This window comes from Herpailurus yagouaroundi, unplaced genomic scaffold (genome assembly GCF_014898765.1).
Source record: "Herpailurus yagouaroundi ecotype Mexico unplaced genomic scaffold, PumYag 139, whole genome shotgun sequence".
Classification (NCBI taxonomy): domain Eukaryota; kingdom Metazoa; phylum Chordata; class Mammalia; order Carnivora; family Felidae; genus Herpailurus; species Herpailurus yagouaroundi.
In genome coordinates, this window is record NW_024412394.1 from 12,734,141 (window position 1) to 12,758,539 (window position 24,399).

Consider the following 24,399-nt stretch of genomic DNA (forward strand, 5'->3'; position numbering starts at 1 on the left):
ACACGTTCGGTCTGCAAGGCTCAGGTCTGCTGTGGACTTCTACACTGCTTCCGTCAGCCCTTCCTGTCTCCGGACCCCAAACCTGCTTAAGCTAAGCTGCGAGCCGGGAGCTAAGCTTCAGAATCGCTGGATTAGTCTGGAAGAGTTAATGCACTCCAGAGTACTTAATTTTCTCCTAGGGAGTCATCCGCTCATTGGTAGGAAATAGATGAGTAAGCAGTCATTATCAACTCCGCAGGGTAGTTCTAGCACAGGGGAGCAAATAATCCAGAGGACGACATGCACTCAAAGCTTATTTATTGTGAAATAAAGGAGGCAAGCAGCATTTTACTGAATAGAAGTCACATCATGACATCACCGATCGCTCTATTACTTGCATCACACATTTCCCGTGGGCATCACGGGATTTCTTTTCAGGATTTCATAGTACACATTTCAGGTAGAAGTCCTAAGTAATCGGTTCAGATGCTGTTACTGGCCTTGACATCATTTTCTTCCTGTTTCTATACATTAACAAAAATATTACGTCCTAACCCATAATTACCAACACCTTCGATCAAAAGAGTGCTTTCACCTTCATTAAAATACAAATCAATATATCAGTCAGCACACCTTTACTGAATAAACCTTATAGAGAGTGCTGCCCTAGGTGTAGCTGAGCATAGAATGAGTGTAAGACATGCTCCAGGTCTTAGAAAGCTATCATTTCACCCACCCTTTCAGTACTAGACATGTTTCCCATAAAGAATTATATTACTATAGCTTAAGAATTCCAATTGCCACTTAAGGATCATATAAGAAAAGTAGAAAATTTCCAGAAATTATTGTTTAACATTTTTTTAAGAGTCGAAGACTTTTAGCCTTTTTCAAAATAGAAATTTAAGTATGTTGCCTTCACAATTTACTCAAATTTTCATTCAAATGGCATTATTTCTATTTACAGTTTTAATACAGTTATGCATGAAACCAAACTACAACTTCTTAAGAAGCGCCTCGTTTTTTTTTAATCATTTAAACATTTTCTATAAACCACTTTTCAGGTCTCTATATCAGTGAGAGTGATGTCTGATTCTGGGTCTACTCTTACGTTACCAAACACACCTACCATTTCGACATTCTCTTGAATTAAATCCTAAAACAAAGTTAAGCAGTAGAGCTCAGGTCTAGATGCTTCCAGGCTAGTGGATGGGGGCAATCACTCTTCCAGAAGGCCCTGGCCCTCCTTAGGCCCAACCGATGTCATTTTCTTTGTTTAAATTCAATGTGGCATTGTCCTTCTGGCTGTTGGACACCTATCAAATGGAGAGAACTCTAAAAGCAGAGATGGAGAAGAAATACAGACATCAAGAGACATAAGCCAACAGTATTAGACCAAAGGTTTATTCAATGGTGATGATCTCTAAAAGGTACAGAGTCTAGATTTGAAAGAGTGGAAGTATTTGCTTGATGCGTTTCAAAATGTCAGGCATCATTTTTTAGCCTTCCATTCAAGGAACAGAACATTTGCAACCTGTTCTATCAGCCTTGAGGGCTGAGGGATAGTGAAGAGCAAGGAAATGGTAATCAGTTCAATTTAAATCCTCAGTCTATGGTCAAGTTTGAACACAACAAGGCATAGAATGGGCTTCTTAATAAGGACGTTCTTAGGGGAGTTAAGAGGATGAGTTGCAGGGTTACCAGGGACTCCTTGAAGATGCAACGACAAATTTGTGTGTATGGAAAGTTATGTTCTTTTCTAGAAAGGGATCCATAGGTTTTGTGAGACTATTTAAGGATCCGTGACCCTCCAAAAGGCAAAATGGAACAAAGCCAACCAACGGGATGAGAAAAACTCCACAGTGTTAGCACAAATGTGCTTGTTTTGGCAAGACAATTGAAGTTGGTCTTATAAATGCCCCAAACGAATAGGTCTCATTGTCAGTATCTGGACACTGCTCCCCGGTCACAGATCTTGTAAAGCTCATTGTTTGCTTCTCAATGAGAGCTGAAATTAATTTTCTAAGACTCTTGGAGGTAAAATAAAGCACAGGGCTTTTGAAAAATTAAAATTGGGGATTCTAGCATTTGATTTTTGCTACTACGACAAGTATATTTCTTGGGGGAAGCTGATTTCCAAGCCCAGCGATGCCCTTGTACTTGACAAAAGAGTGTTCAGAACATGCCCGGGCAACCCATCCCCTCCCATCTCTACAAGAGCCTGGTACTGTGAAGGCCATTTCCTGCATTTTCTTGATCACCTCATTTTGCAATTTATTAAAATAAGTCCAATAATTAAATAATTTTAATCGATCTCTTTCTAGAATGAGCATTGCGACGTGAAATGCCACTTGAGATCATGAGAATTCACTTAGACATATACTTTTTCTAAACTGAGATAACATTTCCTTTTTTGAGATATTTCTCCCAAAAATGTTCTTAGTAGTGTCAAAACAGAAATAGGATGTGTGTAGAATAGTATGATAAATATAACTAATGGAATTCTTAGCTAGGAAAAAGGACTGGGCAAAATCTTGCCTAAGGAACTGGTCAAAATTACAGACCTCTAGGCTTAGGTGTTACGGGGTTTGGACAAACGTCCTCCTTCTAATCTGATAAGGATTCTCATGTCCTCTCACTGGTGGTAAAATATTTGGAGGGGGAATCAGTCCTGGGCAAAACTGTGACATCTAACTCAGTGGATCAGGAACTAGCATTTGGGGAGTATACGCCTGGCCCTGATCTTCATTTTGACAATGAAACCATACGTGCTAAGAACCTTTGTGACGGGTTTTTTGATTTCCCGTCCATGGTAGGATTTTGAGGGCTTTTCATCCTGGTAGTTACTTGTACTCAAAATAGAAGTGCAAAAGAAATCAGGGGAAAGTGCCGAAATGTGCATATTTATGAGTAATACAACATTGTCTGTGTCACTTAGGCACTTACATAATTTCTATTGAAATGTCACCCAAGAGTTTTATTTATCCCTCCATACATTAGCCTTATTATATCAAGAGTAAATCAAAGCACAATATGCCATGTGAATAGCCCTGAAATTGCAATGCTTGATTTCTGAGCTCCATCCTCAGTTGAAACAGCACCTTTTATACAGAATCTTCAAAATGACTTCCAAACATTTGAAATCAATTGAACTTTCCCTTATCACCTAGGACAGTGGTCCTCAAAGTGTGTTATCCAGATCAGCAGCATTAGCACCACTGGAAATTGGTTAGAAATGCAAATTACTGAGCCCCTCCCTAGATATCCTAGATCAGGTACTCTAGGGGTGGGGCCCAGTATTCTGTGTTCTAAAATGCCCCCCCCCCCCCAGGTCATTCTGATGCTTGCCCCAGTTTGAAAGCCACTGGTCTAGGAGAACAGGCCTGTAGAAACACAGAGGAGTTAAATGACTAGAATATTGAATGGTCAGAGGAAGGAATAAGGTCATGATCTTTTCACTTCTGTTTACTGTCTTTACTGCTGCTCACTGTCTTTGCTGCTTTCTGCTATGGTATTGCTTCCCAAATGGACCAAGGGCTATGACTTGCCTCCAAAACTGATGGGTCACTTTTGGACTCACAGACGTGCCTCTCTAGGGAAACAAGCCCAACATCAAGGCCATGTCTATTTAGCACAGGGAACAGGGTCAAAATTGGTAAATTCACTGAGGAGCTCCTTAACACTGTAAATGGTGGAAACACTGCTATTTGGTCCCCGTCTTGTGACAATGTGGCACATACATTAGACCCAGAAGTAAGGGAATTAAGGGGCTATCTTCTCAGTCTGGTTTCATGTAAGACCCCCGTTAAAATCAAGTCTAGGTGAGGAAATTAGCAGCTCATCTCTAGTAATTAAAACTAAGGGGTTAGAATTTATACCACATTTGAAAGCCATGGTATTCAAAATTCCAAAAACACTTACCTGTTTTGGTAATGGGTCCAGAAGACTACAGTCATATTTATAAAGTATTAAAATAATACATATTTGAATCTGTAACAGCGCAAACCACCTGAAAGAATAATATGAAATTGTCAGTGAAAGATGCATAAATCTCTACCAGTAGAGAATATTTAGAAAGCACACATACAGATTTCAGAGCAAGTATATTCTTCCACACAATATGAACTTTAACCATCAGAAGGATAGAGTAAGGAAGAATTTATTCTTTTCTTTTATAATTCTGTCTACTGCAGAGGGTAGATGGGATCATTAAATCGCTTAAAAATGTAGGTAAAATGCTTAGCCAGTGAAAGCACTCAATTAATGAGGGCCCAGGTCTCCTTCAAAGTTTTAGATCAGTGCTTCCCGCCATGGTAGCCATTAGCTACACATCGCTATTTAAACATAAATAAATTAAATTTAAACAAAGTTGAAAATTTCAGTTCCTCAGCTGCTCTTGCCATATTTCAGGTATTCAATAGCCATACGTGGCTACTGGCCTCCCTACTGGACAGCACATCTTTAGAACATTTTGCATGATCACAGAAAGTTCTACTGGACACTCTTGTCTGATTTAGACTCTTTTTGCCCAAGAGAAATTACTGCCTGGATGTTCTATAGGCATCTCAAATTCCCCATAACTACCAAATATTATTACTTTTGTGATCGCTCACTAAGATGTCTCCCAACTTTTTGATCATATACCCTATAATGAAATATTTGAGCATACCCTACAATATATTGATACCCGTTTACTTATAAAGTATATACACATACTACTATATTAGTTTGCTATATACTTTGTAAGACACATACAAATATACAAATAGAAACTAAAAATATTGAGAGAAAGTATAAATGGAATTCTGCTTTTTTTTTTTTTTTTTTTGTGCATCTCTGTGGGTTGTTTTGAGTTCTCCTCAGGGTAGGCAATGCCTTTTAGGGGCCATAACTCTTAGTGAATACGATGAGTCCAACAGGTCAGAAAATTGGAAGTCATCACAGACTCAATCCCCTTCTTCGCTCTCTATATCCAATTAGGCACTGAGTCCTTTTGTTTTATCTTCTAAATACTTCCCCAATCCCTCTGCTTCTTGTCTTATCTCCAGTCCCTCCACTATTCCCTCAGTGCAGTTCATCATGATTTGTCTCCTGGATTACCAGATTAGCTCAGCTTTCAGATTAATTTCGTTGCTTCCAATTTCACTTCCCTCCACTCTGTCCTTCACTTTACCACTGGAGTGAACTTCCTAAAACATAAATCTGTCACTATGTCCTCAGTGTACGTAGACACACAATCTGCTGATGCTTCCCATTTCCTTCCAATTGACAACAGAGAATACAGCCTTTGAAGATATGCCCCCACCTCTCTCCCCAGCCTCCTCCCCTCTGATAGCTCCTCTTCGACACCCATGTTCTAGCCACCCCGTGTACCTGACAGTTCCCGAACGGTGACGCTCTCTTGCAAGCCCTTCCCCTGCCCAAGGCTCGGTCTCCTCTGGAGGCATTCTCTGACCACTTGCTTCTGAGATGAGATGCCCCTCCTCTCCACTTCTATGGTCCCCTGTGCACATCTCAGCCACACCACCTATTGCACTGAATTGCAATTGCTTATCGAATTGCCATTTCTCTCCTAGAGGAGGAACTGTATTGTTGGGACTTAACAGTACAGAGCATAATATTGGTGCCTAATCACGTTACCTGAATGAATGAATGAATGAATGAATGAGTGAGTGAATAGATGATGGAAAGGATGCCTTCCATAAAAGAGATTCAATTTCCTGCCCTTTTCAGCTCTCTTTCTCTGCATTTCGGTGGCACTTTACACATTCCTCCACCAATGTCCTTACCCTCCAATCCTACTATATCCTACCATGTTACAGTTAATGGTTTGTATGTCTGACTCCCCTTATAAACTACAGTATTCACAAACAGCAACCATGTTCTACTCATCTTTGAGTCCTCAATATTTGTTGATTGAGTGAATGAATGAATATGAATGGCCTGATATTCACCTCAGGTAATTAGATTTGTTTCCTAGTAGTATTCTTGAAACATCTCGAAACATTCTTCAAGCATCTTACTTCAAATGAAATCGGGAGTACTCCACATGTTGTTATAACCCACTTGGATGGCACATCACTTCTTCACAAATATTTGTGATGCATATTTAACCCTACTTATTTATGAGTGCTAAAAATAATTTATTCTAAGAGACTATCAATGGCTATGAAATAGAACATACACAGTCTTTGCTGCTTCAAATCAAAGAGCAATGCCAAGAAAAAGCAATTTTGCTAACCCATGTACAGGTTCAGAATTTCTCACAACTAAATTTCTGCCAGACTTCTAACGAATGGAACTTCTACTTCTGGCCATGTCCTGCCCTAAATAACTCAAAAAACGGAGCAAGATTCACAGTATAGGATGAAAATTCCCAAGAGAAAAGGAATCAATGAGGTGAACTCTGCCAGAGAGCCTCCCGTTCTCCGTCCGTGGCCGTTTCCAGGTCACGTGCAAGGAGGAGAAAGCCCACGCAGAACTGGACAGTCTCACTAGATTAAAAAGGCAAGAGATCAAAGTTCAGGGGAGCTAAAGAGACTGGAATTTGCAGGCAAGAATAAAAGAGAGGAGGGAGTTTCACAGAGAGAACAAGAATGCTTCAGAGAGCCACATGGGGGTCTCCTGGAGTATTTGGTTGAGTACTAATCTCAGCATGTGTAAGAGGCAACTACTGAAGTGAAGATGAGAGATGAAAAAGAAAGCTAAGGAACAATAAGCTGAATAATGCCCAGGGCTCCCACAAGATATGGAAGTCTGTTCCCACATGCAAGGGTGAGGAGATCTTGTAACACATGGACAATTGAATAGGGTCTTTAAAAGTTATAGCTTTATGGAGCACCTGGGTGGCTCAGTTGGTTAAGCATCTGACTCTTGGTTTCGGCTCAGGTCACGATCTCACAGTTCATGAGTTCAAGTCCCGTGCGGGGCTCCACAATGACGATGCAGAGCCTGATTGGGATTCTCTCTCTCCTTTTCTCTCTCTGCCCTTCCCTGCTCTCTCTCTCAAAAGAAAAAGAAATAATAAACTTAAAAAAAATAAAGGTTATTGTTTTCATTAGAAGTGCATTATATTATCTTAAATTAAACGCCACTCCTGCTTTTACCTTAACAAAGCTTAACAACAAGTCTTGAAAACTCATTTTTTGGAGCAACTTACTACATGCCACAGTAAAGCCTAAAACTAAAGAATACAATAAAATCTAGTATCCATGACACTTAAATTTTTTTTAATGTTTATTTATTTTTGAGAGACAGAGACAGAGACAGAGAGAGAGAGAGAGCAAGAGTGGGGGAAGAGCAGACAGACAGGGAGACACAGAATCCGAAGCAGGCTCCAGGCTCTGAGCTGTCAACACAGAGCCCAATGCGGCGCTCAAACCCAAGAACCGTTAGATCATGACCTAAGCCAAAGTTGGACGCTTAACCGACAGAGCCACCCAGGCAACTCCTAGTATCTATGACACTTAAAATTCATGTCTTGCATTTATTCAGAAATGGCCATGCCTAGAATAAACAGGGAAATATGAAACATGGGTGAGGGAAAAATCATTCAAAAGAAACAGACCCAGAAATGACAGATACTGTAGACAGCTAGTTAGATATATTCCACATGTTCAAAAGGTAGAAGCACAATGAAGAAAGAAATGGAAGATAAAAAAAAAAAATCAAACCTAACTTCTAGCAATGAAAATACAGTATCTTAAGTGAAAATACACTGGATGGAATTAACAGAAAATAGGACACTACAAAAGAAAAGATCATGGAACTTAATAGAACACTGGGAAATATCCCAAATGAAGTACATAGATTAAAAAGGGACTGAAAAAAGAAATAAACAGAGTATCAGTGACCTGTAAAATACCATCACACCGTCTAACATATGTGTAATTTGGAGATACAGAGAAGTGGGCAGGAAAAATATTTGAAGAAATAGAAGCTGAAACATTTCCAGATTTGTTAAAACTATTAGTTTACAGAGCTGAGAAGCACAGTGAAGCGAAAGCAAAAGAAACATAAAGAAAACTATTCCAAGACAAATCAGAATCAAATCTTTAAAAAAAACAGTGACAAAGAAAAAAGTCCTAAAAGCAGTGGGGGAGTGGGGAGACACAAGGAAGGAAGGAAGGAAGGAAGGAAGGAAGGAAGGAAGAAAGAAGGTCACAGGTCACAAACCTCTCATCAGAAATCATGAAAGCGGAAGACAACAGATCAACATCTTTGAGGGGTGTCTGGGTGGCTTAGTTGGTTAAGCCTCTGAATCTTGCTTTCGGCTCAGGTCACGATCTTACTCTTCGTGAATTCAAGCCCCGCATTGGGCTCTGATCGGACAGTGCAGAGCCTACCTGGGATTGTCTCTCTTTCTCCCTCTCTCTCTGCCCCTCCCCTGCTCACTCTCTCTCTCTCTCTTAAAATAAATAAATAAACTTAAAAAATTTTAAAAAACAAGAACAACATCTTTGAAGAGTTGAAAGAAAAAAAAAAGTACACATTGTTCTTTATAATAATACGCTGACTCTATTATGAGAGAAACTTGCCTTGATGATTTGGGGGTAAATATTTAATTTCCTCTTTATAGGTTTAAAGTATAGTGTCTTGTGGGGAAAAATGATGGTCTTTGAGACATATGTGAAATGGAGAAAGAGAGAGAGATGTTGAAATGGCAGTCAATTATTGAGTAGAGAATTTAAAGGATAAACATGTGTACGTATCTTAAGAGAGTGGGAGATGGTGTGCCCATGCCCAGCACAGGGACTGTTTTGGGGATCTCAAGTCCCAAGGACAATGGTGGACAGTTGTCCTGAGAGCCCCTGGTGTTATTCTACTCTCAGACTTTGAGAAAGGTACTCATGGAGGAAGGGAGATGGGTCTTTGAGTGAAATCGACACCCCAGGCGCAGGATGAGGTGAAGAGGACAGTGACCACTCTGTGATTATTTTGCAATAGACAAGCACAGCCTGTGTGCAAGGGCCAATGGTAGGAATGGGGGATTTCCTGGGCTACGGGAAAAGAAATATTTTAGATCCATTTTTTTATCTTTCCCTGACTATTCCACAGGCATACCTTGTTTTGTTGCATTTCACGGATACCGCCTTTTGTACAAACTGAAAGGTGGGGGCAGTCCTGCCTTGAGCAAGTCCTTCGGCGCCATTTTCCAACGCCATGTGCTCACTTTGTGTCTCTGCGTCACACTTGGGCAATTTGCACAAAATTTCAAATTTTGCACTATTATTATGCTTGGTACGGTGATCTGTGATCAGTAATTACTACTCACTCCAAGTTCAGATTAGCTTACAGTTAGGATTTTTTTTTTTCTCTAGCAATAAGGTATTTTTAAGGTCAGGTATGTGCATTTGTTTAGACATAATGCTACTCCACACTTAACGGGCTACGGTGTAGCAAAGAAGCGTAACTTTTATATGCGCTGGGAAACCAAAAATTTCATTTGACTCACTTTAGTGCGATATTAGCTTTGTTGCAATGGTCTGGAATCAACTGTGTCATTTTTTAAAAAACATCAGTCAAGCGTGATGCATCTTTATGGCCCTGTGTGACACCGCTATGAAGAACAAAGAGATGATAAAATGTCAGGAAGCATGAAGAGCCTCATGCTTCCTCTCTCTCCTGGAGACAGGGTCACACAAACAGCGTCTCATCTACCATGAGAAGCTGGGAGTCCAGTAGACATCACAGGACACTACGGGTCAGATTCGGAAGGGACACCTGCGGTGTGGATATACGTTACATGCTTTTCCTCCTTACTCTTCCTGGAAGGGAGGGACATTTATGGGACCAGTGAACAGGCACTGAGGTTACATACTAAGAGTTCTGACGATAACGTGAAATCTCCATTCATTCATCCATTCAGTGTGCACTGTCTTTATGTGCTTTATGCTCTTCTAAGTGCTGAAGTTACAGCAGTAAACAAACAAACAAAAACACCATTCACACTTTTCATAAGAATGCTTAAATTCTAGAAGAGAGGTAGTAAGCAGGCAGCACATAAACAAGCAATGCATATATCAACCATGAGAATAAGTACTACAATAACAAATAAGACAAGATAAAGGGAAAGGGAGTGTGGCATGGGCTAAGATATTTTGGATGAGGAAGTCCTCTCTGATGAGGGGACATTTCAGTAGACATTGGAATGATGTAAGAGGGTGCAACATATGAATATCTGGGCACAGAATTCCACACAGAGGGAACAGAAAGTGCACAAATCCAGAGGAAGGAGAATGAGGAAAAAAGAAGAGGCTAGTGTTGCTAGAGATGAGCAAGAAAAGGGGAATGTCAGAGAGAGACCCCCCCCCCCCCCCCCGGGCAAGTAGAGAGCCCGTGGGGGCCTGCTGAAGACTACATCTCATTCTGTGAGACGGGAAACCATTGAATAGCTCTGAGCAAATGTGACTTAGGTTTCAAGAGAATCATTCTGGCTGCTACATGGAGAACAGAACATATCGTGATGTAAGTGGAAGCCAGAAGGCTGGTTGAGGAAGCCATTAGGATTTTCCAGACAATAGAAAGTAGGGCCTTGGACCAGGATGGTAGAAATAGCCGTGAGCCACACAGAACAGGTGAACACAAGGGAAGGGAAGCAAAAATAATAGGAAAACAGGGAGGGGGACAAAACATAAGAGAGTCTTCAATATGGAGAACAAGCAGAGGGGTGGTGGGAGGGGTGGTGGGAGGGGGGACGGGCTACATGGGTCCGGGGCACCAAGGGATCTACTCCTGAAATCATTGTTGCACTAGATGCTAACTCGGATGTAAATTGAATAAGTAAAAATAAAAATAATAAATAATAAGAAAAAGAAAAAGAAATAGTCATGAGCCAGAGTGAGAGACTGGATATACCCTGCACAATGGGCTGACGGTTTGCCTTCTGGATGCAGAAGACTGAGTCAAGAATGAGTTCTGACCCTAGGAAATGAGTTTCTGACCTGAGGAAATGCAAGAATACAGTCGCTATTTACCTCAGCCACGGGAAGGACGAAAGGAGGAGCAGGATGGGGAGCTATCGCCTGGAACTCGGTTCTGGAACTGTTAAGCTTAGCTTGCTGTGCACCAGTGGCCTGGAGACATCACTGCAGATGCTGAGTGGAGGCTGAGTAAATGGGCCTGACGTTTAGGAGGGATTCAGTCAGGACTGGAGCCATAAGGGATATAAATACAGAGTCTTCATTATTCAGACGATTATTTAAAGCTGTGGGACAGGATGTGATCACTTAGGAAGTAAGTTAAATAGGAAACAAAACAAAACAAAACAAAACAAAACCAACTGGCAATCCGACGAGACCGTGCTGGGGACATTCCAAAATTTGGAAGTCAGGAAGGTGAGGGAGAGGAGCAAAGGACACTGGTAAGGAGGAGCCAAAGGGGTAGAATAACAAAAAGAGAGCGGCATCTCTAAATCCCCATGAAGTATTTCATGGAGGGCACGAGCCCCGGATCAAATGGAAAACGTGGCAAGGAGCGCCAACATGTGAAATCAGTCACCAAGTTCCCAGCTACTAAAACGACCAACTCTTCTCAGTACTTAGCGCCCTTCCTGGAATTAAATTAGATGAGATCACTTCTTCAGATAACTAAGCTGACACTTTGTGTCAGTGGAATAAGCAGTGACTTCCCGGATACTCAGTGTGCTCACCTGGCAAAATACTGGCTAACTTTGCATCTGTGAATTACAAAACAGTTTGGTAGGTTCCACTTTATCCAGATGGTCCTATTTTCTCCTAACTCTGGCTTTGGCGCTTCTCTCAACGTTACTTTGCTATAGACCACGCACTTCTCCGAGCTCGGCTCCCTGGCATAAAGGACCTTGGCACTCTGTCCAGTCCTTGGAGGGGAGGCACTGTAGCAGCATGAGGACAAAATAACCACTTGGGCGGGCAGGGTGGCAGGCGCTCCAGTGGAGAAGGCACTCTGGCCAGAAGGACAACCTGTTCCCAGGCACTGTCTCACAAGGGGCCCTGGAACATCTAGGGCCCCGTGACTGCTTCACACCCTGCCCGGCAGAAGGTGAGGTGATGAGAGACGAGACTGGCAGAGTGGGAGGAGTCCGTGGAGGGTTTGAATGACAGTGTTGGGTCTTTGATCCTGAAAAGTGCTACAGACCCAATGAATAGGTTGTGCTTATTGAAAACTTATACCTATGTGTGAAAATGACATTCCCTTAAGCGTTATTACACACAGAAGACCCTCCACGTGGACTTCCTCTATCACACAGATGAGAATGCAAACAATGTTCACAAGGTATTTAGGAGTAAACATGTTAGGGGCACCTAGGTGGCTCAGTTGGTTAAGCATCTGACTTTGGCTCAGGTCATGATCTCATGGTCCGTGGGTTCGAGCGCCGTGTCAGACTCCTGGTTGATAACACAGAATCTGCTTTGGATCCTCTGTCTCCTTCTCTCTCTGCCCCTCTCCCACTCATTCTCTCTCTCTCTCTCTCTCTCTCTCTCTCTCTCTCTCTCTAAGTAGATACACATTTTTTTAAAAAAGAGTAAACATGTTAGAAATACTACGCATAATTTGATTAGAAATAATTAGAGAGAATATTCACCGATTCATTAGAAGAGCTTCCCACTATAATCTGTAAGGCATTTCCTTAACAAACTTTAGTCCCTGCAATGTTCCTTAAAATCATAAAGCTACCCTTCCCTTAAGATAAAATTACAGTTGAGGTTTTTGACCCACTTCATACTGTGCATTAGAGAGGCTTTAATATTTTTCTTCTTTTATCTTTGAGTGTTAAGTTAGTTATTAAGTTCGTATTAGTTATTAGAAGGGCATAAATATTAACATATTTCATACTAGTTCTAACCATTTTGACTGATATCCTAGCTAAAGGAAAGGTAAGATGCATTCATAATACAGATAGTAAATAATATGTGCTAAAAATAGTTTTCTCCAAATCCAAATATTTGAATATTATAGCAAAATTACCTCAGTTATTCACTAAATACAGTCATTTTTTATGCAATTGCAAAAAATAGTGTTTTCTAGCCTTTACCATGTTATTGAATTTTGTTTGAGGCCTAAGATGTCAGAGACTGACACACACATACCTATGACATTAAAAGCTTTTTATGTCACAGAAAATGGGCTTCCTAAAGTATTTTTAACAGAAGCAAGATGAGCTATGTTCACGTTAGGGGTTGTTTTTGTAATGCTCCTGTGTCAAAACAATGAAGATAATGAGGCGTATTATTTATAACAGATTTATTTTTCACACTTACGAGAACCACATAACACATCTACAAATAAAGCTCGTTAAAATATAAACATACTGAAAATTCCTTAAATACGTAGTGCTCGTGTGTCTCCCCCATTGGTAGATAAATGTTCAAGGAGCACCATACAGACATGGAGAGCCCGGAGTCGGACAAAACACATGCTACCTCACAGACCTCACACTAGTAATGCACGTGGAGGATGCAAAGGGTGACAATATGAGGCCAAGACAGAGACCAAAGGGCTATGGACATTTGGAGCCTGGAGAGAGCCCTGTGGTCTGGAGCAATCAACAGGAACTTCTGTGGAGGTCAAACTTGAGCTAGACCTTGATGGAAGGCAACGGGGCTCTAAGGAAGTAGGCCCTCACCTGGAGTCAGGGCATTCCAGACCCAGCGAGCGCAGGAACAAGAGAAGGAAGGGGCATTGCAGTTGGGGACGGCTGGTAGCCCCTTTGGGGAGGGCACTGCCAGATGTTCAGAAAGATACAATTGGCCTAGAGCTCCAGGCTCTCCGTGACGCTCTGCAGGTGACGTCACCAGAGTCTTAACAAGAGTGACCAACTGAGATGATTATTTGAGGAAAAGCAATCCGCACGCAGTAAGACTGGTTGAAAGAAGAGATGACAGAACCTGGGAGAAGGGTTAAGGAAACTGCAATGTCGCCTGCTGGTGAGGCATGAAGACCTGGATTGGGGGGGGGGGGCGGGGGGCCATGAAGGCAGGCCAAAAGGAGGGGAGCGCAAAGGGTCACTCTGGAAGGCCAGGGGTCTAGAGCAGCCCTACGTCAAAAAGAAACAGGGAGTACTCAAGGAATGATAAGATTACGGGAAATGAATGATCTTGGTTTTAGATGTCTTGATGTTGAGATCACCTCCCTCTCTTGCTTTTGGAAGGAAAATCTCTTGCTTTTTTTTTTTTTTCTCCTACCAGAAGAGTCACTGCGGGCAATGCCAGCATGGGCTGGAAACCTGCCATGGTTGCCAGGGGCAGGGGCTCTGAAGTATATTCCTAGTTGCTACCAGCTGCGGCTTATGAAAATAGAATGATCTCGCCCTGGAATTCAGAGAAGGCAGCAGACAGACATACTTTCACAGGCATCCTCCATGGAAGCACGAGTTATTCAAGTTAAAGGGGAAGTACTGTGCCCGCAACCTCATCCGCCCAAGAGATCTTTTAGGAAAATGAAATCAATTTGGTGGCAGGAGGCAAAGCAATCTGGCCCAGCGGTTGTCAAACGTTAGCCTGTGTCAGAATCCCCCGGAAAGCTTGTTAAAACACAGATCGCTGGGCCCCGCTCTGGAAGTCTCCGATTCGGGGAGGTCTGGGGAAGGGCCCAAGAATCTGCATTTTTTGCAAGTTTCCAGGTAATGTTCCCACCCGTGGTCCGGGAATCACACTTTAAGAATCACTGATCTAGAGGAATTTGATGAGGAGAAAGGGAAAAGACTATGTTAGAAGATGTATTTTACCATCCTTTTTTAGCTGTAGTACTACAATCACAATGATAAAGATTATCTCAGGTATACATACGGGAAGCTCTACGGTTAGGGCACCGGACTCTTGACTGGGGGTGATAGTGAGGGCAGAATGTGTGCAGTGAGCAGGTAGGCACTTACATTAAATAAGAATAAGGTGGGAAGGGAAGAGTGGGAGCAGGGTAAGTGGGAGAGAAGGACAAGAAAAAAGCCTACGGAAAAGGGAAGAGACTGGGAGCTTTTTCATAGGGGAAGAGGAGGTGAGAAAGCAGATACGAAAACAAACAGGGAAAGGATGGGAAAAACCTCTGCCCTTCCTCTAACTTGAGAGATTGTCTTCTGTTTCCTCGAAGCGGGAGGGCACTCTCCAGAGGTCACTTTGACGTGCTACCCATGATCCTGCCGCTACCCCTCCTAGTGGCGGAACTCTCCTATGGATGCAATACGAGCGGGAAAGTTGGATACAACTTTGAACCTTCCTATTCAAGCAAAGGGCACAGGAATAGTACTGACTTCCGTAAGATTAAGTATGCACCAAATAGAAGTGATCTCATGGTATATTTATATACTTTTTTTAATGTTTATTTTTGAGAGAGAGAGAGAGAGAGAGAGAATGAGCAGGGAGGTGCAGAGAGGAAGAGGGGGACAGAGGATCCAAAGCCAGCTCCACGCTGACAGCAGAAAGCTGGATGTGGGGCTCGAACCCATGAACAGTGAGATCATGACCTGAGCCAAGTCGGACACTCAGCTGACTGAGCCACCCTCATGGTATATTTTAAATTCCAGACCTTCCAGAAAAAATTGAAGATGAGACACTTGCTTTTGTTTTGTGATGCACCCACAGTAAATGGGTATATCACCCCTCTGCAAAAGCCCATGCTATTTAGAAAGCAATTCATGGATACGGTCAGAGCACGTTAATACAATATTTCACAGAGTTCAACAAACCTTGGAAGCACACTTTTGCTTTTAAGGAAATTATGTTACTTAGGATGCTTTGGGTTGTAAGTGACAGAAAACCCACATCAGACTGGTTTCCATACCGAAGGGAATGCATCGCTTTGTGTGCCTGAAAAACTAGAGCTGGCTGGCCTCGGGCAGAGAGGGCCCAGCAGCTCAGTGATGTTCCCAGAAAGCCAGTTTGCCCCTGCTGCTCTGCCCTGTGGTACCAACTTCACCCTAACACTGTCTGCTTTTATTGTCTCCGAATAGCTAACAACAATTTGGGGGGCCAAGTGCTTCTTTATTCACATCCTACAGGGAATGATTGATTATTTTTGACCCAGAAGTCTCAACGGGAACCCTCGTAGTTCCTTGCACTGCTTAAAACATACGCCAACACTGAAGCCAGTCACCATGGGAAGGGAACTGGGGGACAGGGATGGTATTTGCACACGGGCTTAGGGAACCATGCTCCACTGTTATGGAGCTGGGGGGGATGGAATCTGCACCCCAGAATCCCATGGACCCCCGAAAGAAAATGAGGGAGGGGAAGAAAGGAGAAGGCGTTAGATGATAGGGAGGCAGTAACCCACAAGCAGTAAGGTGACCCAGCACAGTTTTAATTCAGTCCTCACTTCCTTGCAATTAAACCCTCCTTCTGAACAGGAGACATCTATCCTGTTCAAGAGTAGTCACTGAGCTTGATGAGTGGAGAAAAATCAAAAAAATGGGGAGAGCGGTGGAAGATACCCAGCCTGGAGTGCTCTTTCTTTCTCTCCGCAGATACAAATCCTGTGCAGGTTTTCTGTGCACCACAGAGGGGCTGGAGATCTACTTTGTAAATAAAAGGAAAAGAGGGTCTTTGCTATAATTTTTGCCCAGAAACGAACATGCTATATTTCGGAAGCACTTTGGCTTGAGGATCAAAAGTCAGTCCTGAATTGCTTCTTCTGTTCTTGACAGTCTTAAATCTTAGCCTCATAACGAAGTGTCAGAACAAGGCGAATAGGAAAGCAATGACTACAATTTTGCCAGTGGTTTCTGGGCTCCTTTCAGCGAGTCACTGCTCCTCAGTAAAGCAGTGAGAAGAGAGATACATGGCTAAAAATTAATAAAGGAGTCTGGCAGCCTGACTCAGTCTTGGAATTAACCACATCCACCCTTCCCACCCTCACTCCTAACCCTTTCTATATGCCCTCCAGGACGTGTGCCCACAATAAGGAAAATGTTAGGAAACAACTGTCTCAGCAAATATCGTTTTTTTCAGTTCTACGTGACAACCAGAGTTGAGGGGATGCGTTTGTTTATGGAACAAATGCCTCGGAATAAATTCAATTTGCAAGGTCTCACGAAATCCATTGGGATTTGAGTTTCCTCACTCTTCAAAGCAATCAGCTCTTTCTAAGTATAAAAGGGAGAAAAGCTACTTACAGTACTTTGCAGCATACTGCAAAGATTTTTTTACTGAATAAGGCACAATTGTTAAGATTATATTACCTTGAAAACAAACATATAGAAACAACTGTACACAGAGCTTAAAATCCCAACATACAGGTACATTACGTTACATTATATTACATTACATTACCTTCCTACGAGCTTTCTCTATACTGTTTATTGCTTATTACCTTCTAGTCCATACAGCCTTTTCCAATCCCCCTCTTCGAAATTCCTACAGCAGTTACTACGTATACGTGTCATTTGGCATTTCTCACGGGTCATCTGACACTGTTAAGTAGGGCTTGTTTTTCATGTTGCTAGGGTCTCATCTCCCCAGCTATATTATAAGCAACTCAGGAAAGTTATGTGTCTTTGAATTTCCCCAGTGGTTCATGAAGTGACTTGAGTTAGACTATAAGTTCCTTGAGGGAAGGGACTTCATCCCTCATTTTGTTTTCCAAGGTGACTCCTAGAACGCTATCCTGGCATACAACATAGACTCCATAAATACTTCCTGAATGAAAGAATAAACATACTAATATTAGGTGCTCCGTAAATACCTGTTAGGTTGAATACTGCCACTACTAATCTACTACCAGCTGGACCTATGTTTGGATTAATTTTCCCATCACCGTGTGACTTTCTTTAGTAATTCAAGACAGGTCCATGACTTCGTAGCCCAGTACTGCCCCAGGATATATGAAGGACCCAAACACACACACACACACACACACACACACACACACACACACAATAGAGATCGTAGTTGCTATTCCTGAGGACTCCACGCTTCATTTTTACTTCTCAAGTATTGTAGATTTACTCTTACTACAGCCTCTTCTTCTCCAAGCAAGCTTTTGTAAGTGAGGGGTCTTGCCAAAGATCAGGGCTATTGTTTTATAACTGGGATGTGACCCAGATCAATGAGCACAGGGATACAGCCAACCAGGCATCCTCGTGCAGGGATGGGAAGCAAGAGAAATGGGGGCTGTTGGCTTGCAAGGGGGTGGGGGATGTGGAGGGGGGTGCAGTACAGCAAGCACATCCCTTTGTGCTGAGGTCACAACTCTCAGAGATAGCCACGCCACACTGGAAATCCCCTGTTCTCTTCCTTTGTTTCAATTCTTGGCTTCAGAGGAGAACGTCCGCTGTAAGGCAACTCCTCCTTTGCCGAAGAAGTCTGACAGTTCATGTTGCTTTCTCCTGTTTGTTTTTCTATACCACCAGGCTTCTCCAGCAATAGAATTACTGGGAAGAGTTCCCTTCCTGCCTGTACCCAGGAGCTTCCTAGCTACCAGGAAGTGCCCAGCAAGGGGTTCTTCCGGCAAATGTATTTTCAGAATTCCCACTCTGCAGAGCCGGAACAATATTCTTCCATCCTGACTTCTGGTTGGCAGCTGACAGCAGTACCGGGTACTTATTTTGCAAACTCAGCAAAACCTTCTGTGTCCACTAATGAGAGGGCTTCTCACACCGCCTCGGTGGCCTGAACTCTAAGGGATGACAGCTGCGAGGCCACAAGGCTATGTGTTCATGATCAACTGTGGTCGTCGGCTACTTGAAAGGCAATTTTCTCTGACTCACAAAATATTTGGTACACGAGAAAATAAGTTGGCTCTTGGTACACGAATTTAGAATGGGTGCAATTTTCTGAGGATTATGCTAAGGATCTGTGGGATTAAATTTCTAGTAGAGAGATCCATCTTGGTATAAAACTGTCCAAATGAAGTCATTCACTTTCCTGGAAAATCTTCTGTTTTGTTTGTCTTTAAAGACAGAATGTTTCTGGGGTTGGCTATGTAAAATATGTGATGGAAAAGTTAAGGACTTATAAAAGCAGAAACAATAGAAAAATGAGACTATGGAGGTTCTATTTATTGTTACATGTATTCAACATTCACATTTCTCCCACAGATTTTGGTTATATGATACACATTTTGCCACACCTCAGACTAAAAAGGTTTCAAAGGAAAATGTAACATCTTGTCCTCATACTTGCTCCTGCACCTGATTTCTCTATTTTCACCATCTCTTTCAGCCACCTAGATTCAAGCCACAGTCCTCGAATCCTTCCCCTTGACTGATCCCGTTTCTAATTAGTTTCCAAAATCTGGTAGATTCTACCACTCCATGTCTCTCCCATGGAATATAGCATAATTATATAACCTAAGCCATGCCCCACTCTAATCCATTCTATACAAAACCTTTTAACACTTCATTAGTGCCTTGTGAGCTGTGTACCAACCTCTCAACCAGGTGTTAAGGGGCCTCCCCAATTGGGCCAATGTGTGTATTGAGTCTTTCTTCCCACCACTACCTGTAGTCTGATCTCAATAACAGTGAAACCATAAACCCTTCAACTACATACCCTTGTCCTTAATGACTCTTTGGTCACTCTGTTTTCTCAGTCTAGACGTTCACCTAACCCTTCAAAGGCCACTTTCCCCAGGAAATCTAAGATCATTCTGACCAGATATACCCTTTCTCTCAAATTTCCACAGTGTGGTGTTTGGGCATTTCTTACCCTGCATTCCTTGTAGTTATTTATGAACTCAATATCCTCCTTGCCTTCTCCTAGATAATCATCTCCTGAGGGCTGAGAACATGGCTTATTCTTGATTGAAGCTCCTGCAATACCCAGGGCACTGCCTTGCATAGAGGAAGAGCTGAGTACATTAAAAATGTATAGTTTCTGTACAAATAAGATACTTCTAACTAAGCTGAAATGCCATGGTCTCCTCTATCGTACCTATTACTGTCAACCTCCAGCAAATGTCTGTCAGCCCCAAAAGATATCACAATAATTGCATAACAGCCTTTCTTAGAAAACAGTAATCATCAGTTAATCCTTGACCACTGGCTAATACTACATGCTTCACTGCAGGGCATTTTAGTCCCTGGTTTAAAACATTTCCAGCTCAATTTAAAAGATGGTTATATGGTAGCAGATGGCAGTTACATTGGTGGTGAGCACAGCATAACGTATAGAGAAGCTGAATCACTGTGTGCTACGCCTGAAACGAATGTAATGTTTTGTGTCAACTATACTGAAAAAATGTAAAACAAAACGAAACAAAACAAAAGCCCCCCCAAGATCAATAAATAGTTCAAAATAAACTTCTGTAATAAAAGATAGTTGTTAAGAAACTCTTTCGTCGTCATTGGGAATACATGTAAAGGGACCTGAAAAAAGTAACACCTATTGTTTTTAGAAGACCTACTCTGGGTGCACTGATAGTTAGTAGGTGACAAAGCAATAGCTGGGTTACAGGTGTTAAGAACCGCTTCTCCACAGGGGCGCCTAGGTGGCTCAGTCAGTTGAGCGTCCAGGTCTTGATTTCGGCTCAGGTCATGATCCCAGGGTCATGGGATTGAGCTCACGTGTCAGGCTCCGCACTGAGTGTGGAGCCTGCTTAAGATTCTCTGCCCCCCACCCCCACACACCTATGTGCACGTTCCCACCAAAAAAGAAAAAATGCTTCTCTAAAGTGAAAGTAATATGAAAGTCAGGATGAACATATATGTTTTCCTTGATAATGTTTGCTTATTATACTGTGCTCCTAAAGGATCTGCACTCAGTTACAATGTTAGACTTTGGAGTTTCTTGATGTGTAAATCGGCATGCTTTCAGCTCTCAACAATGAAACCTTCAACTCAAACTGCTCTAAAAAATAATGTTTATGTCTATATCCATATATATATGTGTCCATATATATATATATATATATATATATCCGTATATATATATATGTGTCTATAGAGGCCCCCCTTTGTCCTTTCCCATTGAATATCTATATATATACGGGTGTATATATATATGTATATATATATATACACGTGTATATATATACATATACATATACATATACATATACATATACATATACATATTCAATGGGAAAGGACATAAACGTATACGTATATGTATATGTATATATATACGTATACGTATATGTATATGTGTATATATATATACGTGTATATATATATACGTATATATATATACCCATATATATATACCCATATATATATACATATTCAATGGGAAAGGACAAAGTGGGGGGCCTCTATCCCAGCTATGGAAGAAAAGTCTCTCCTTTAGGTCTGATCGATGAGTTTAGGTCAACTACCTACTCCAGGACAAATCGTTGCTCCAGGCAAACACTAGGCCCCAATTTGCTTACCCTTAGACTCCTAGAATGACTTTTTAAAAGGAAGATACTGGGGCACCTGGGTGACTCAGTCAGTTAAGTGTCCGACTTTAGCTCAGGTCATGATCTCACAGTTTGTGACTTCGAGCCCCGCATTGGGCTCTGTGCTGACAGCTCGGAGCCTGGAACCTGCTTCAGATTCTGTGTCTCCCTCTCTGTTCCTTCCCCACTCACTCTCTCTCTCTCTCAAAAACAAATAAAGATTACACTGTCTCTCTCTCTCAAAAATAAAGATTAAAATAAATTAAAATAAATAAGTAAAAATGAAGATAGAATTTCCATGGTTGGCTAAGAGTATTTAAAACCATTTTGGGGGAAATATGAATTACTAGAAGCCTACTGATGCTATCAACCATAAAACAAAAGAGGGGTAGAATGCATGCTGTGGAGTAAGTCATAATTATAGATATGGATTAGCATTCCTGCTCAAACAATGAAAACAACTGACTTCTTAAATTTAAAAACTACAACTTTTGGGGCGCCTGGGTGGCGCAGTCAGTTAAGCGTCCGACTTCAGCCAGGTCACGATCTCGCGGTCCGTGAGTTCGAGCCCCGCGTCGGGCTCTGGGCTGATGGCTCAGAGCCTGGAGCCTGTTTCCGATTCTGTGTCTCCCTCTCTCTCTGCCCCTCCCCCGTTCATGCTCTGTCTCTCTCTGTCCCAAAAATAAATAAACGTTGAAAAAAAAATTAAAAAAAAAATAAATAAAAATAAAAACTACAACTTTTGTGATATAACGACTTTTAAAGGATTTGTACATTCACTGAGTGAGACTTCGTTACAAACAGATACTAATATTTCTCCAACAGAATCGTCCCTGGTGAAGAAATGGGACCTATTTCAGGTAGAGTGTAAGTTTTATGAAGTTGGGGACTAAGTCCATGTTCCTCAGTGCTCTATCCTAATGAACAGAAGGCCTGGCCCAGGCAAGGTGTTCAAAACAGCTTCTGATCACATAAATAAACATAAAATAACTTTCATTAAGTGCTGGACACTTGCACTAGAACACAACATCGCAGTGAGCATCGCAGTCCTGGGGACCAGATTAATTTAACTCTGAAAGGATCCAGAAGAAAGATTTCCTAGAACAAAACTGCCCCAACAAACAGAAACCATTTAGTAAGGTGCCGCTCTGCTCCAAGCTACAGATGTTCTGTAACCCCAGCACAGGCCCATGAGAACATTGTAAAGAAATAGTATACTTCGGACTTAATTTTCTAAAAGGTAGAACTCAAGCAACTTCGAATGTATCCTCATAGGAAAGCTGAACATCTGAAACCTAAACCCTGCTTTCATCATGCAGCTGTGACTGTCATATTTGGTTCTGATGAAGTCTCCCATCAGAAGCCACCGTAGACATTCCCACAAGGACATCGTGCAATCCGACCAGCCAACCAAACAAAATGTGGTCTCCTGGATCTCCCTGTAGTTTGGTAATAAAGAAAAGGGAGATTAAGCCAAAGATGTCCCCCCCTCTGAGCCATCGTGTCTCTGCAGACTTTCTGGATAAATGTGGCCCAGCTGTCTCACTGACCTCCCAGGACACTGGTACTTCCCGCTTCCAAATGCCATGAACCCGTCCAAGAAAGCATTCTTCTCTAAATTTGCCTTTTTCCAACGTTCCTGTGGGAAGAAATCATTTTTTTTTTCCAAATCAGTCTTATATAAATAAGCTTAACTTTATTTCTCTAGGCTAAAAATGACTTTGTACAGCTAATCCTTGCATATAAAGTTGCAGGGCTGTTGGTAATTTTTTTTCCAACCTGTTATTCATATCAGGCACAATTGTGTTTTTGGAATGTGAACTAATAAATAAAAAGGTTTAAAAAGAATGTTGTTAAGTGGTAAACGTAAATGATAATGTAAATCAACCACAGAACTGACCTCAGAAAAGGAAGACTATTTATAATAAGATCTCGGGCTCCATCACAAAATTGTCCTTGGTAATAAATCTAGTAAGTTACTGGCCGCCCTGCCTATTAGAAGGAGCTTGGGATGTGGAATGAATACATCTGGATGCCATTTTTTTTTAATTTGTACCTAAAGACAGAGGATGGACTAAATCACCTCTTAAGATTCTGCTTAGCCTTGTAACCCCCCAATTTTAAGAAACAGCAGAGAACAGCTTTAATTTGTCTTGTTTCGTTTGTTTTCAGTACTCCTTGGAAACTAACAACAGGAGCAATTGCCTGATGAATATAAAATAAGTCTTCTTTCAGAACCAGACATATTCACTTTAACATACTTTGCTGGTTTCAGATCATTTATTTTCAAGTTGGTGAAGCTTATTTCAAAAACCTTGCTATCTCATCTGTGTTATACCCATCCATATTACAAGTCTGATTTTTACTCTGTTGTTGACTTGGTTAGACCACAGAGAGAAATAGGTCTGCTAAAATGACATAATTCTAGTTAATCTATGAATTCATATTCCCACCATAAAGGAAATTAAAATCAAAGGGTAATGCATTTTGAAAGAGAGGACTTACAGGTTTGAACACTTCAGGTTCAGGAAAATATTTTGGATTTCTGTGCAGCCAAAATGGAGACACCATCAACAAGTCACCGGAAGGAACAGTGTAATTCTATGATAGAAAAATCAGTTTCAAGTTATTTTTGGAAGTCTGCTTTAAAGAGAGTTTGGGTCATTAAAAATAATGCTCCAACTATATTGTAGAGAAGACATATACATTTTACAAATCAATGGCGAGAACATCTAATTCTTTCCTGGAAGGATCGTTTCTGTTTTCCAACTTAAGCAATGACTACATTCTAATTCTGATGATTAGTTACATGTGCATACACATTTGGTTACATGGGGGAAATATATTAGATAAATGTGAAGATTTTAGATACTAGTATATGTCTGATGTAATGCAGCTTTGGATGTTTGATACTGGGGTTGGTAGCAAGTGCTTTTGATGGGAACTACAGTGAATCCCCAGGTCGTGGAATAGAAAAATCTAACTCTGAGACAGGACAGTGGCCATAACAGCACTGAGGGTGGGAACAGTGGGTGTCTCCTATCCCCGGGGACATTGATGACAGTGTCAGGGCAGAGGCAGTGGAGTCTCTCTCTCTCTCTCTCTCTCTCTCTCTCTCTCTCTCTCTCTCTCTCT

General features: G+C 41.6%; 1 protein-coding gene across 2 annotated transcripts in view; it reads right to left on the reverse strand.

Moving 5' to 3' along the window:
• Positions 1 to 280: 280 nt before the first annotated feature.
• The window catches only part of CYP39A1 (cytochrome P450 family 39 subfamily A member 1), a 94,255-nt gene continuing 70,136 nt past the window's right edge, over positions 281 to 24,399 (reverse strand). Inside the window, exons 9-12 of one of the 2 annotated variants that reach the window (XM_040473687.1) lie at positions 23,770 to 23,865; positions 22,815 to 22,903; positions 3,898 to 3,985; positions 281 to 1,311 (exon numbers count right to left, since the gene is read on the reverse strand). In XM_040473687.1, coding sequence (XP_040329621.1) covers positions 1,240 to 1,311; positions 3,898 to 3,985; positions 22,815 to 22,903; positions 23,770 to 23,865 — 345 coding nt within the window. In that variant the 3' untranslated portion in view covers positions 281 to 1,239. Of the gene's footprint in view, positions 1,312 to 3,897; positions 3,986 to 18,925; positions 19,717 to 22,814; positions 22,904 to 23,769; positions 23,866 to 24,399 lie in introns of those variants that run through there. The other variant, XM_040473686.1, reaches the window with a different exon arrangement.